The 15,635-nt window shown below is 28.4% G+C and overlaps 3 protein-coding genes across 3 annotated transcripts; all 3 read left to right on the top strand.

The window, feature by feature from the left end:
• Positions 1-7,324: 7,324 nt before the first annotated feature.
• On the top strand, positions 7,325-8,419 carry PGO_030250 (hypothetical protein, conserved; the record flags this gene model as incomplete). The annotated part of the gene is made up of 1 exon (XM_028686013.1): positions 7,325-8,419. The coding sequence occupies one exon, from the start codon at positions 7,325-7,327 to the stop codon at positions 8,417-8,419; it is 1,095 nt and encodes a 364-aa protein (XP_028541814.1).
• Positions 8,420-10,007: 1,588 nt separating this feature from the next.
• Positions 10,008-11,468, top strand: PGO_030240 (6-cysteine protein; the record flags this gene model as incomplete). Its single annotated transcript, XM_028686012.1, has 1 exon — positions 10,008-11,468. One exon carries the CDS (start codon positions 10,008-10,010, stop codon positions 11,466-11,468), a length of 1,461 nt encoding a protein of 486 aa, XP_028541813.1.
• Positions 11,469-13,807: 2,339 nt separating this feature from the next.
• Positions 13,808-14,878, top strand: PGO_030230 (6-cysteine protein; the record flags this gene model as incomplete). The annotated part of the gene is made up of 1 exon (XM_028686011.1): positions 13,808-14,878. The coding sequence occupies one exon, from the start codon at positions 13,808-13,810 to the stop codon at positions 14,876-14,878; it is 1,071 nt and encodes a 356-aa protein (XP_028541812.1).
• Positions 14,879-15,635: the final 757 nt, after the last annotated feature.

Raw genomic sequence — 15,635 nt, 5'->3', positions numbered from 1 at the left:
CGATCGGTATATACATATGAGCAACCGTGAAGACAATGTTATACACAAACAACTTCTTCTTTATGTATACATGCATATACAAATAAATGTGTATATATATCTGCTCGTGTAGGTTGCCCCTTTCCCTCTGATTGTCCTGATTAATAAAGTGGATTTTTTTTTTTTTCTATTCTTTTTTATTGGTTACATTATAATGAATACAAAGTCAGGCTAACTTTATTTGGTGTCAATGGATTGAGTAACTAAAATAAATAACTACTAAATATGCAGAAGAAATTATACATTGATTTTAAAAAAAATTGTCATCAATGAAATATTTTACTTTAACATTTGAAATTATAACATTTTTAACAAAAAAAAAAAAAAGATTTACGCAGTTTTGAACACTGTTGTGTTAGTATAACATTATGCATGCGCGAATGATATAGGTCTTTATAAGTTTTTTCTTTTTCTTTTTATTTTTTCCTTTTTTTTTTTTTTTTTTTAAATATACATTACAATGTTACACGAAAATTTCCATATCTGGAAAAATTATAAGTCCATTTGCAACTTATGTGCAAAATAGGGAGTCCATGCATTTGTGGACAATTCCCTTTGATGCATAAATATTAGCATGCATATTATAACTATAGGTATACGAAGATAGATGCACAAATGTACACGCAACTGAAAATTTTCATATTCATTTGAGAGAAATACATTTTAACAAGACTATACAGGACAAAGATACTATATGTATATATGTATTGTTTCTTTTCTATACTGATGAAAAGGAAATAGGTATAAAAAAGAATTGTAGTCCTGGGTATTATATTCATGAACACTTAAGTATGTACAAAATTGCATATGCATTTAGACACATGTTTGAATAAGCGTTTGCTCATAGGACAATACGCATGCATAGAAAAGACTACGTGAGGGGGAAATAAAAATAAGAATAAAATGTTTAGTAATGGGTAAATAATGTGAATAATCTAAAAGTATAAATGCTTTTTTCAGAACTGCAACTGACGTGTGTTCTTACATGAATATATATGACGGGTATAGATATGTGATCATGAATTTAAATGAACATGCATGCATATGCATATACATCTGTGTTCACATTTATCCTTTCCCCATTTGACAGGTATCCAAGATTATATGGTTAAGACACGAGGAATAAATTGATTCTGTTTTAATACATATACAGTTGGTAATACATTAGAGAAGTAGACAAATGTATGTATACAATGGGACAATTTGCCATGTATACGTATGCATATAGTAGCCTTAAAGTGGCATATATTATGGATTATAGTGTATTATGGTTTTTAATTCAATAAAATAGAGATTCACACGCTAATGTGTGTGTGTACATATACACATGTTGTAAAAATAGTGCATACTAAAAAGGTACAAAGAAATTAAAAAGTTAACGGTTTCATTACTCACATGTTGATTTTTTTTTTTTTTTTTTTTTTTTAATACACTCCATTAATGGGAAGTATAATATATATGATACGGGTACAGTATATTCATAATGTATGAATAATAATGTGTGTAAAGGAAAATTGACATTTCATAAATATTGGCATTTGTAATGGTATTAACCATAGTGTACAAATGAGGTATTCCATTTTAATATACCTCTTTTCTCCTTTTATAAATTAAAAAAAAAAAAAAAAAAAATATATATAAATAAATTAGATTATATTTGATATATTTTTCAATTGTTTTTGCATATAATAAAAGTTTATGTCTAATTAACAGGGGTTTTGAAGCTGTATATTTTTGTGACGTGATGAAATTCATTTAATGTGTCACATAAATGTACTTGAGGGAAAACATCTCTCTTTTTCTCTCTCCTCTCTCTCTCTCTTTTTTTTTTTTTTTTTTTTTTTTTAATACTTTTATGTAATGATATAGATGATTAATAGTTAGATTATTTATAATAGGATATTATAATTAAAAAACTGAGATTACTGTATGTATTGCATATACACATAACATTCGTAGATACATTCATGTATATTCCAAAATATGCATTAACGAATAGGTATGTAGTATGAAGAGGTGGTAGGAAAATAGTAAAGACAAATATGAAATAAAGAAATATGTAATGAACAAAGGGCAAGAAAATGAACGAGATAAATACAGGAACAAAGGTGTGTTCTTTCAAGGGAGTTCTTCAAATCACTCTAACGCATATATAATTATTTGTGAGCCCAGCAAGGGATGTGATAATAAGGAGAGAAATATATATATTAAATAATAATAAAAAAGTGAGCCAAATGAAAATGGGCGGAAATGCAGTGAAATCAAATTACACGGTATGCTAAAAGATGTATATATTTATATATGTATAGATGAACAGCGATAATTTTAAAGGAAAATTGTAAACACGATTTTCAATTTGTCTGAAGTGCAAATTGGTTTCACTCTAATATGGGATCGTTCATTTGTCAAGCAGCAGGTACAGTAGGGTTTGCATTCATGTGTAGAAGAACACATTAACACTTTGCAAATTTGTGGTTTGGGGATAACGTAAAAAAATATGCATGAATACATACATGTGCATATACGTATATATGTACACATGTACGCATGTATAAATATCCACAAAGAAATAGGGGGCTTTCTGTGCCAAAATGTTGCAAATATTTCTTTTTTTTTTTATCAAGCACGATGTAAAAAAGAACATTTACACGTGCGACATCAAGCATCGCCTAATGTCTTTGCTCTTGTATGCGGATTGGTTTTAATTTGTGCACCTATGAGCAATATGCTATCTCGTTTATATTTCGTTTCTCTCAAAAAAAAAAAAAATATAAAAAAAAAAAGAATGTTAGCAGGTATAAACAAATTTGATGTATTACATTATGCCAATTAAAATACACTATTCGGAATTGTTCCCCTTTAAATATATTTGAGAAGCAACTAGGGTTTAAATATTGAGAAAAAAAAAAAAACGCACTTTTTTTTTTGTACCCTAAAAAATTTGAACATATGTATCATATGGGTATATACTACTACATTTATTATAGATATGTAGAACGATATATTTGGTGAGTATTTAAGATGCTATACTAGAACATATGCCAACTTTCAGTATAAATGTAAATTGAAGGAATGCATTCAATGAAAGGAAAACTTAAAAAAGAAAAAAAATTTGACATTGTAAAACAAAAAATATATGTAGAAATAATGAACAAATATTGCATTGCATAAATTTCTTCTCAAAAGCAAATGTTCCTATGTGTATGTGTGGAACAAAATTGAAAAAAAAAAAAAAAATGTGTATGTGTAGATTGGTGTAAAAGTGGAGTGTTACATATATATATGCTTATATATGTTCAAATATACATACGCATACAAGTACACGAATATTTACACCAGTGTAAGAGAAATATTGTGATGTTGTGTAAGCAAGAGTAAAAATCCTGGTAAAAAAAAAGAAAACATGTGATTAACGTGGATAAAAAAAAAAAAAAAAATATACTTTTCAGTCTACGAAATAACAATCACTCACTTTACAACAAAGGTAAGTATGCTTTGGGATGCATGTTCATTCACCAATTTAATTTATAGAAACTGTATCTGTTTGTTTTCATTTTAACGCTACATATTGGTGTAATTTGCAACACGATAAATGTGAAAATTGGTAAATATTTCGTATGTTTTATATATATCTGTGTATTATTTGTTTAAACGAAAAGAATAATGAAATGGTTAAAAGAGAGCACTTAAACAAAATACACAAATGAATGGTTAAATGAAATGGTAAAATGAAATTCTTAAATGATAAAATTATTTCTTTTTCATTCCTTTTTATTTTTCACATTTTATCTTTCTGTAATTTTTATTTTAAACTGTACATTTTTAATTTATCGAAAGATTTGTGTGAGGTGCAGGGGTGTGTAGGCAAATTTGAATGAAACTAGAGGGAAAATGTTATTTTAAAATATGATAATCAATGCTCAGAAAAATGTAGAAAAGCAGAACAAAGCAAAACGCAGCACAAAATAAAGCAGAAGAAAATAGCACAAAACAACACAACTTCTTGGTGCTTATATGCATGTCGATTTTCTTGAACGCAAAAATGCCTGATCATTCATGCAAAAAAAAAAAAAAAAAAAAAAAAAAAAAAAAATACATATATATATATATATATATATATATATATATATGTACGCATGTACATCGAGGAACATAATCTACTATAGGACCCTCTATTATTGCTTTCGATTCCCAAACCTTCTCCTTTTTTCATTTCTAACAAATCCAAAATAAAACAACAAAAATAATACACATAGTAAAGCGCATTAAAGTGTGGATTTTTAAAAACACATCCCACATGAAAGCAGAGTAAATCTCGTTACACCGATGTACAGATAAGTGCATGCATATATATGTATATATGTATGCACACATTTTAACAGTTCAGAATTTGTAGAATCCCACAAAATTACATGCCTTATTTTTATGTGTTTTAAAGGAGGAATTTTTTTTTTTGTGGTATCAACACTTTTTCGACGATTCATTTAGCGCATCCAGTAGAAGAAACAATTTATATAATCTTGATATGTGTCAAGATGTTCAGAAAGATGGATGCGCACTCACCTTGTATATGAGTACTTTATGAACATCGTAGGATGGGGCACAGATGCAACGTGAAAAAATGAATAATCACAAGGATGTTTAAGTTTCTTTTAATCGTTTATTATCACGTTGTGATATGCGAAAGCTTTACACTTTTCTCTCTGTTATTCCTTATTTGATATTTACTACTTATTTTTCGCTAGTCATTGTTTATTAGTTGCTGTTTATTAGTTGCTGTTTATTAGTTGCTGTTTATTAGTTGCTGTTTATTAGTTGCTGTTTATTAGTTGCTGTTTATTAGTTGCTGTTTATTAGTTGCTGTTTATTAGTTGCTGTTTATTAGTTGCTGTTTATTAGTTGCTGTTTATTAGTTATCGCTCATTAGTTATCACTTATTAGTTATTGTTTATTATTTACTTTATTATTAATTTTTTTTTTTTTTTTTTTACCTTTCACATTTTCGCTTGAAAGAGCTTCAATTTCAGATTCTTCATAGATTAAAAGAATATCCTACGCGTTTGATTTAATTTTTATCTACAACTCTATTTCCTTTAAACATCGACCTTCTATTGAGAAACGTTTTCTTATGTGCTTCGAATTTGCATCATTCGTATGTCATTTTTAACGGACACGTAAATCAACATTAAATTTTATAACACTTAAAGATGAACATACATGTAATATATGCTAACAGGCACATATTGCATATTTTGCATGCTTTGAAAAATGTGAATTTTATTACGTTGCGCCTTCACCTGCAGTTGTAAAATTCACATTTCGTTTCATTAGTCGATCTTCTTTTTTTTTCTTCATTTTTTCTTTCAAAATATATATCTTTTTATACCACATGTGTAAATGAAATCGAAAATGTAATAATTAATGATTCAAGTAAAAAGAAATCGTTCTGTGGTGAAGAAACACAATATGTGGGGGAAAAAATAAAATAAAAAAAGTTGCAAAAATATTTACACAAATTTTTACACATAAATGTACATTCCGCTTTACTACTGAAATGTGCAAGCATATGTCATACATTTTTGAAAAATTGACATGATAGATAAGGATGAAAATAAAAATTGAATTAAGATGTTTTTTTCGTAATTTTTCCGACAACATATTTTTAAGGTGTTTAAGGTATGTAAAAAGGATCTTCTGTATGAGCGCTTGTTTTTCACAAAAGTTTGTGCTCCAATTAGAATACTTTCTTCAAATATACACTTATAATCATAAATGTACATATGTATATGTTGTTTCATTTTTAACTTATATGTTACGATGTAAGGATTTGAAAGAAAGAAGCAAACATAAGCCAATGACTGAAAGGTAAATTTTATTATGCTAATTTACCGTGGATATATATAACCAAATACATATGTGTAAATATATTTCATCAATTTTCCACTTGGATTATAAAATGGTTGGTAAGGAAGAATATCATTGCATGCAGTTACAAGGACCATTTTGGAATTTTGTAGCATTTCTACATGCCATTTTTTTCGAACTGCATAAATTTCATTTTTATGAGACTTTTCAATTTATGAAATTTGGAATAATTTGAAGTTTTCTTACATGGGTTCATCTTAAAGTGGGTTCTTATTAAAATTGGTTCATCTTAAAGTGGGTTCTTATTAAAATGAGTTCTTATTAAAATGGTTTCTTATTAAAAGATCCCTCTTCATTTTCTGTGGTGGAGTGGGTTCTCTCACCTTGGTCTTCCATCGATGGGGATTTCTAAACACTCTTCATAAATTGAAATGTTTCCTGGAACAATGAAATGTGGAACGTGTACTAATGAGGATGCTAAATTGTGTAGATGATAAAATGTGATATCTCTCTTTACAAGAATGTAGAAAAATTTTTTTTTTTTTTTTTTTTTTTTAATGATCCTTTGATCTGATTACATTTCTGATGCAACGATTTTATTCATAGAAAAATTCTGAATTTATTTCAACTTGGAAATTTTTTCTTTTTTTTTTTTTTTTTTTCTCCCCCACAGTTTGAGCAAAAAATTTGTATTATATAAAAAGAATAGAGTTGAGAATATTTTCATTGTTGATTGCATGTACTGTCTGCATCTAGGGTTATACATAAAATTTTTTGAAATTTTTTTCTATATAGTTGCTCCTTAACAAAAAAGTCACTGTTTAATGAGACAGAAAAAAAGAAGTAATCTTGTCATTTGCATGCAGAAAAAATTTAAGGGTTGTTTTTTGCATTTGTATCACAATGGAATTAGCTTAAAATATTTTTTTTATTTTTCTCATTCTTCACTTTTTTCGCTTTCTTCATTTTTCACACTATGTACCTCCCCACGGAGTTATTCTCGAAAAATAGAAAATTTCAGTTGTTCAATTAAGCCCCCCATATAATGTCTTTCACCAAATTGGCATAAATATTTACGCATCTGTAAACGCATATGCGTGCGCATGCCATTCTTTGTTTTTATTCCCATTTGAATAAACATCTGACACTTCCAAAACATTTCATTAAAAAAAGATAATTTTCTGACAACAGTTAAGATAATCATGAAAGGGAGTTAATCCACTTTTTTTTGTTTTTTGTTTTTTTTTTTTTTTTTTTTTGCTGTTTTTTTGCTTTTTTTTTGCTGTTTTTCTTGATTTTTTCCCGTATTTAATTTGCACAAGGATTCAAGAACACAGCTGCTTATTTGATCCACTGTTTTCAAAATAGACACCGTTTTCTGGCCTCTTTAAGTCTCCACAATTAAGCAAATAATAGCAGAATGGCTATCTCGATACATGTAACTCTCATATTTGCTGTATTAGCAATCCTATATCAGTTGAAAGAAAATATTTTATGCGCAGGGGAAGAAGTCCCTCTTTGTATATCTGAGTTTAACCAAGACAAAGAATGTAATATATCCACCGAATTTGGAAAAGGAATTAAAATATACTGTCCATTTGACTCAGTCCCCAATAATAATGGCGTTATACGTATGAACGGACAATTGGTGAACAATGATAACACTTGTTTTAACAGGATGAAATCAAATGATGGGCCTAATATGAATGTGACAAAGGAGTTAACTGAATTTGTATCAGATTTGATTATATATACAAACAGAAGAGAAAATACACATTACGTTTATGCACCTCACACGGTCACGAATGGAATTTCCCTATCTTGTAATTGTATTGATAGGGGAAAACAGAAGGCTTACAAGTTAAATATACAAATAAATGCACATAAAAAGAAAGAAAAAAAAATTAAAGGCTGTAATTTTTACTATTCTGATGATAACAATGAGGAAAATGAAAATGAGTTGGAGAAAAATATCAACTTAAAATACAAAAAAGATTGTTTTTTGGATGTTCATGCGAATGATGTAATATATTTGAAAAGTAAAGTACATAATATGTATAGTAATCTCATTATTAATCCCTTTCACTGTTTTCATGAAGTTTTAAATGAAGAAAATAAACAAGAACAAATTTCTGGTCTACTTAATGGGGCTAGGGTTATACCTGGATTAAATACTTATATTAATGATCCTATGCTCCCTAAATTCTTGTCTTACTTATTTGTCCCTGATGAGATAAACGAATCAATAAAAGTTATATGCAATTGCTCAATTAAAGACAACGCTTTGGATGAAACATATGTAGGTACTGTTTATTTAAATTTTAAGAAGAGCGAAAAATTATACCCAGTTAATGATGAAAACTATGGAAGGAAAAATAATAATGGGGATCACGATGAAGAAGGAAGGGGTAAACAAAATTTGATAAGAGATGATCGAAAGGGTGCAAATAAATCCTCCTCCATGCTGAGGCAGTTATCCCTTCTTTTGATTCTTCTTATGTTCGCACCATGGTAAAGCAGTGAAATGAACTGAAGAAATAGTAAATGGTGTGCAAAGTTATGAGAGAACACTCTCTTTCCGCTTACTTTTGAACACGTCTTGTTTGACCCATACAGTGTGTGTATCAAGCATGGCACTTTTTTACTTGACCAACTTGTCACTGTGCCACTTTTTTCGATTCATCATTTTTTAATGCTTTCCATTTACATGCACTACGTGTTAATTTGATTTTGCATTTTTGAGGTTCCCTTTTTTCTTGCATTTTGTTTTTACTAAACTTTGCAACTTTGCCACTTCGCAATTTCAGAATTTTTCAATATTTCGCATTTTTCCATCCTTTGGAATGGTAAACCTGTTTGTACCCTTTCTGCATGCTTCTACGCATGTGATCACGGGAAAGCCTAGCAAAATTTCCCTTGCACAAGGACTTACACACCTCAAATAAGTACACTTGTTTTATTTTTTCCTCTCATAATGTGTGAAAAGAATGAAAGACCTCTTTATTCTTCATCAGGAGCTAATAATCGAATTTGCTGTGTGCTGTCTGGAAATGTGAGAGACACTGTGTTTGTCTCTTTTGAACTTTACACATTTTGAAAAGGCGAAGTAAAACTATGTAAATAAAATAGTTATGCAATATAATGTTCCAAATAAGTAATAAAAAAAATGGGTTAATTTATTTAACATCATTTTGAAAAGTTATTCAATGAAGAGAAGAGAAAGTGAAAAAAAAAAAAAAAAAATCCTATTCATTTAATTTTCCCATGAAAAGAGGTGATCAAACCTTTTCCTTTTTTTTCTCTTTTTTTGTGTACTTCTATGGATTCGCATGCAAGATAAAATTGGTTGCGCGTTGGGAGATAAAAAAAAAAAAAAAAAAAAAGGGCAAAAAAAGAAAAGAAGCACAAGTTTTTTCTCATCGTTAAAAAAGAAAAAGTCTACATATCCTTTTTTTGTGCCATGTAATGTGTCTCACTTTTTCTCCATTTCAGAACCATGAACTTAATGTGAGGAAAAAAAAAAAAGAAAAAAAGTGACACAAGCACATCGAATTTTTTCAATAAATGTTTTCAATAGATGTATAAAATAATCTTCATGCGCTTATTTTGTTGTTATTTTCATCGCACATTTAATTATGTCATGAAATGAAAATATGTGTAGTGTCACATATTTGTTTTGAGACAAGGATTTTTTTTTTTTTTTTTGAAGGTGATTAATATGGTGGTTAAAACAAAGTGGGGGGTGAATAAAAAAAAAATATATTTGGACAATTTCGCTTTTGCAAGACATCTGCATGACCCAATAGCACATTATGAAAATACATTTAGCAAACTTAACTCAAAAGTTTGTTACACGTTTTTTACACATCTTCCCCCTTTAAATGGTAAAACTTTTGGCTTCTCCCAATTTAAGAAGTTAAAGTTTTTAATTTTTTTTTTTTTTTTTTTTTTTTTTGAAGTTGATTTTTAAGATTCAGCTTTTTTTTTTTTTCCTCCCTCGCATTCCTGTAACGCATAGAGTTTCAAATTTCCCCACGATGCTCCCACCATAGTATATATATAGAAAACATAGTCCATTACGAAAAGAGAAAAAGTACGAAAACATGACACAGAAAATGATTTTCCTTGGATGGTGGTCGGTTTACTGTATTTTGAAGTGGGTAACTATATGTAGAAAAATAAACAGCTTAGTAAATATAGGACATATACATATGTGCAAGATAGATATGAGAACAGATGAAGCTCAAGAATGTGTTCTGGAAAATGAATTTGGAAAAGCATTTTTATTTGTTTGTAATGAAGTTCACACTGCGAATTTCTCTTCGAATGTAATACCATCGCAGTGTGCAAATAGGACATTTGTAAATCAAAATGATCCAAATGAGAATTCAGCAGATAGTGATACCTATGAAGTGTTTCAAAATTTAATCGGAGCTAACAATTCTATTCTAAAGAAGTCGTTTTTATTTTATAGTACTCCTTATTCAAGTAAGGATATTGACCTGAGTTGTTTATGTTATGGAGATAATAAAATAAAACATATGATGAAAATAGTTTTTAAAAAAACTTCCAAAAAAATTAAAGGTTGTGATTTTGGATATAATATGATGTCAAGAAGAGATCTAACAAATAACATTAATCTAAATACAAATTCTTCATGTGTGATTCATGCATATCCAGGTGATGTCGTAGGCATAAATTGTAACAAGAAGGAGAATAACCATATATACAATGAAAATTTAGAATTGGAACCAAGTAATTGTTTTCACAGTGTTTACTATGGAAAGGACATTATTTTATCCTCTAAAAATTTGATCCCGAATTCTAGAGTGATTCCAGATCCAGCTGCAGATGTAAATTTGACAAAAATGCATTCCTACATGTCTTATATTATATTACCTAAGGATATGACAATGACTGGAAAAATCAGCTGTTATTGTAAAAAGGATCAATATGTGGGTTCTATGTTCATATATTTAAAAACATTAAATAATTTCTTATTTGACTCGAATAATGAAATAGATCAAATTATTGAAAAGGGTAGTGAGTATGGAATTTCAGACGACGAATCGTACAGAAATGGAAGAAAAAATGGAAAGGACAAGAATCTGGATAGAGGTGAACGTGAGAACAATAATGGAATAAAGCAAAATAATGAAAGAATAGAAGATATTCACGATCATTATAGTAACATAAACAGTATATATTATAACACAGGGATAAATTATCCCTATAAAGGCAAAGACGATTTTTATGATAAAAATGAGTATCAGAACGCGAAAAGAAAATCAAATACAAGTCAATCTATGGATGCAGATAACACTTATAACTATAGGAATAATATCAATGACCCTGAAAATCGTGGGAACAAAATGTATAATGATGAGATGTATGATGCTTATAGCATGAGCGTAGCACATGAATTAAATAGACCTTCCGTACGACGAATCAAAAGGACTTTATGGCAAAATTTGTTTGGTTTGTCTTCTTCTCAATCTAGTTCCTTTAATTTTTTGGTACTTGCATTTTTCCTCCTCATCCAAGCTTATTGTTCTCCCTTATAAATGGGGTTCAAGGGTGATTGAGTCTATTTATTTGCTTATTTTTGCCATATACAATGGGTTATGTTGCGCACCAACAGGGGAAGGAAACAGACGCATATGTATATGTGTGTATATATATATATATATATATATATATATATATACATTACACACATGTGTGCACTCTTTTCTGTGTAGATTCTTTTTTTTTTTTTTTTTTTTTTTTTTTTTTCCTGTGCTTCAATCATAACAATTGGTATATCCCACAAAGAGCATTTTTTTAATTTCATAATTCCTTACAACAATGTGCATGGGATTTATTTTTAACAAGATAGTTTAGCTTCATGACATTTTTACCTTTCTGCTTTTTTTTTTTTTTTTTTTTTCTCTCTTTCTTCTTTTCTTCGTTTTTTTTCTTTCTTTCTTTTATTTATTATGCTATTTTTACAGTTCATTGTGTCTACATGGGTTTGCATTCTTTTCTCTCACTTTTGTCGTTTTTTCAAGAGTTTTTGCGTAAGGAGGTATATAAATGTAATACAGTATGTATATATAGCCTATACAAGTGCTTACATAGGTATATTTATACAAAATGCGGATAATAACATGCACGTGCATATTCACACATCGCTTTTGCACATTAACGTTCAGGTGTTTTTTTTTTTTTTTTTTTTTTTTAAATACGTAAAGCTAACTTATGCAAACAGCCAAGTAATTAACATAATATTTTCTTCCACTTTGCATATTCACATTTTTAGTAATATACGTATTTCTTTGTGGTCTATGAAGTACTGTTGTACAATTGTCATTCAGCTCTTATTCAGGTCTGTTGTAAACAAACCTTTGTATGTTCTTTTGGACACCTTTATACACCCCTTTTCACCTTTTGATTGAAATGTTCCCAAAAAAATCAAGACAACAAATGGGTGCTGTTTTGATAAAAAAAATAAAATTAATAAAAACTAAAAAAATAAAAACTAAAAAAATAAAAACTAAAAAAAAAAGACTAAAAAAAAAACATAAAAAATAATTACTAACAAGCTACACTCACTGTGAAAATTTTTATTTTGAAGGGGAAAAATTCTTAAGAAAATATATGAACGGGTCTTTTTTTTTTTTTTTTTTTTTTTTTCTGTATTCGAGCTGTGCTCGTAATTATACATGAACATACAAAATATCTTTGTGTGAAGAAGTTGAAAAAAAAAAAGATCAAAAAAATGTGAAAACTTTTGAATGCCATCAAGTAGAAAAAAAAAAAAAAATTTCAACCAAATTGGTTCCTAAAGCATTTGGAAACATATTTGTGTGGTTAAATTCGTACTCCATTTAAAGAAATCAAAAATTACATTAAAAACAGAAAAAAAAAAAAAAATAAAACGCAGAAATTACATAGTAAAATGAAATAGGAAAGAACAATGCAAAAACATCGTGATATAAAAGGGAACTAGAGAGGTGCATGCAAATTTTTAGATAATTTACACAATTGAGATTAAATCTATACATGTATATGGTTGCATGCTTTAAAATAAGAAAAAAATTCTGAGGGGAAGGATAAAAAAAAAAAAAAAATTGTACGATTATAAATTTTCTCATACATAAAATATTTAACATTCGAATGGTTTATTTTTGAAATATAAATAGTCAGAGAAAAATCGAAAATTTTCAACACATCATTTTGATTAAAATATGTATATATAAACTGTGCAGAACGTACAGCTTGGAAAAATTTTATAATTTTGTGAGAAATGTGCAAATATTTTCTTCAGTTGACGTATATATAAAAAGTTATCTTAATTGATTTTTCGAATGATATTTTAATTGTTTCTCTCTTACGTGTTCTTTTTTTTTTTTTTTTTTAATTACTCCCAAAAGAGAGAAAGAATTGTGCAGAAGAAGATAGGGATAATTCGGAAGGCATAAATATGTAAATGTGCATGTATAAACAGATATGCGCAAATGGACAATGGGGGAAAGCGAGAAAATGAGTACCAACTGAGCAGCAATTGGACAAATAAGAAAATGCCTAATTGGTATTACCTCATTTCGGGAGACACCTATACGGATGTCGTGTATGTACCAGTGGTTAACACACTTGGCTATCACAGATATCATTGATTTTTACGAGCATAAATTTTGCTGATGTTGAGAATCTTCATTTATGTATGTAACAGTAGTCATTTCACGACATTCGAATAATTATTTAGGGGGGGTGATTTATTTTTTTGTCTCCCTCTATATCTTTCATTTACGGCTATAAAAACTTGTCGTTCTCACCATTTGGAAACGTTGAAATTATTGAAGAAAATATTTATCACGAGAACTTATTTATTATGATTCAAGATAAAATTGTACAATTCGTCATGGGGCGAATGCACACGTACCTACAAGGGGTGACAAATATGCTCTTTTTCATTTTGTTATATTATTTTTTTTCGTTTTTTGTTTTGTTTTGTTTTTTTTTTTTCAAGATGAGAAAAGTATTTTACCCCTTGTTGGTTACTGTATATATATTCCTCTATTTGTATTCACCAGTTTATGCATTATATTTTAAGGAATTAGAGTTAGGTAATTATTATATATGCAACTTAGATGACTATCCAAAAGAACATTGTGTAATTGATTATGATCCTAATAAAATAATAAAATTCTTATGTCCAATTGTACGTGATGCTAGGGAGAAAGAAAAAATGATATATGATTCGACAACCTGTTTTAGATATAAAGGAATAAAAGATCGATTTATAATCAATAATAGAGAAGAACCAATAAATAAAACATTACCTGGGATAATACTAGAAAATCAGGTTCAATTTGATAGATATAATTTAGGTATATACATTATGCCCATTATGCTAAAAGAAGATGTAAATATTGTTTGCATTTGTGATACAAAGAGAGAAAATGAAGGTATAACTCCATATATTAAAATAAATATAAAAAAATCGAATAGCATTACAAATGGAGATTCTACGGAAGGATATGTGAAGGGATGTGATTTTGGTAATAACCAAGGGGAATATCAATTTTTAACAAAATCATTATCATATAAAGAGAATTTTATTTGTGAAATTGAAGCAAATCCTGGAGATATACTTGGAATTAATTGTATAAATTATAATGATAATCATCAAGAAAAAGACGTAAAATTAGAACCATCCAACTGCTTTTCTACTGTATTTTTTTCTATGTATACATTGAGTAATATAAAAACCAATATAAATAATATATTCCCCGAGGCACAATATTATCCTGAGTTTTCCGCATACCCCAAGGATCCTAATTTTTACAAATTTTCAACTACGTCTTATTTGTGGATACCTAATTATGTACCTCACGAATTTTATTTTTTTTGCTCATGTAAATATGCACAGATTAATGCTACTGCATTGTATCGTGTGAAGAGTAGTATTCCAGATGAATCAGTTGAATGAATTTGGATCACCCATAATAAGCTGTACCCATGGGTATGACAGATACTTTTGTTACATTATTAATAAGAGCAACATGGCGCAGAGCATAGGAAAAAAAAAAAAAAAAAAAAAAAAAAAAAAAAACTACTATGTTGTTGTCTCCCCCTTAATCGAATTCATATATTAATAGATAAAGTATACGAACACTTTTGTTCCTTTTTAAAATTAACATTTTCATTTTAGAAAAAAGTTCTCCTTACTTTTTTATCTCATTAAGGGAAGTTACAAAAGCTTGATTTTTTTTTTTTTTTTTTTTTTTTTTTTTTTTTTTTTTTTGGAGTTTTTTCGCTCCCCCATTATTTGTGGATCAGATAATTTTTCACCTTTGGAATTCGTTCTTCACTATCTGTAATTTATGCCTTACTGCACGTAATTAATCATTCTTTAACATTTTTGTTTTACTATTTCTCATTTATGATTAATATTTTGGCTTTTTTAAGACATTTATTATGGATTTTCCCAAACCGCTCTTCACTTTTGCAATTTTTTTTATTTTTATTTTTTATATTATTTTTTTTTTGTTTGGTTTTCCCTTTCATTTGACATTTTTTTCTTTGATTTAAAACGAAATGCGAATATAATATAATAATTAAGAAATGTGTAAAAATTTACGCATCCATATGTGACTACTCTCTTTTTGTTGTTACTAGATCTATATGGAACTTGAATTTTTAAGCACGATTACACCAAATATGAGGACAGGTCTACAGTATACATA

This window comes from Plasmodium gonderi (assembly GCF_002157705.1).
Source record: "Plasmodium gonderi DNA, contig: Chr03, whole genome shotgun sequence".
Classification (NCBI taxonomy): Eukaryota; Apicomplexa; class Aconoidasida; order Haemosporida; family Plasmodiidae; genus Plasmodium; species Plasmodium gonderi.
Note: the sequence above shows the minus strand (reverse complement) of the source record. Positions and strands in the feature narration are given on the sequence as shown.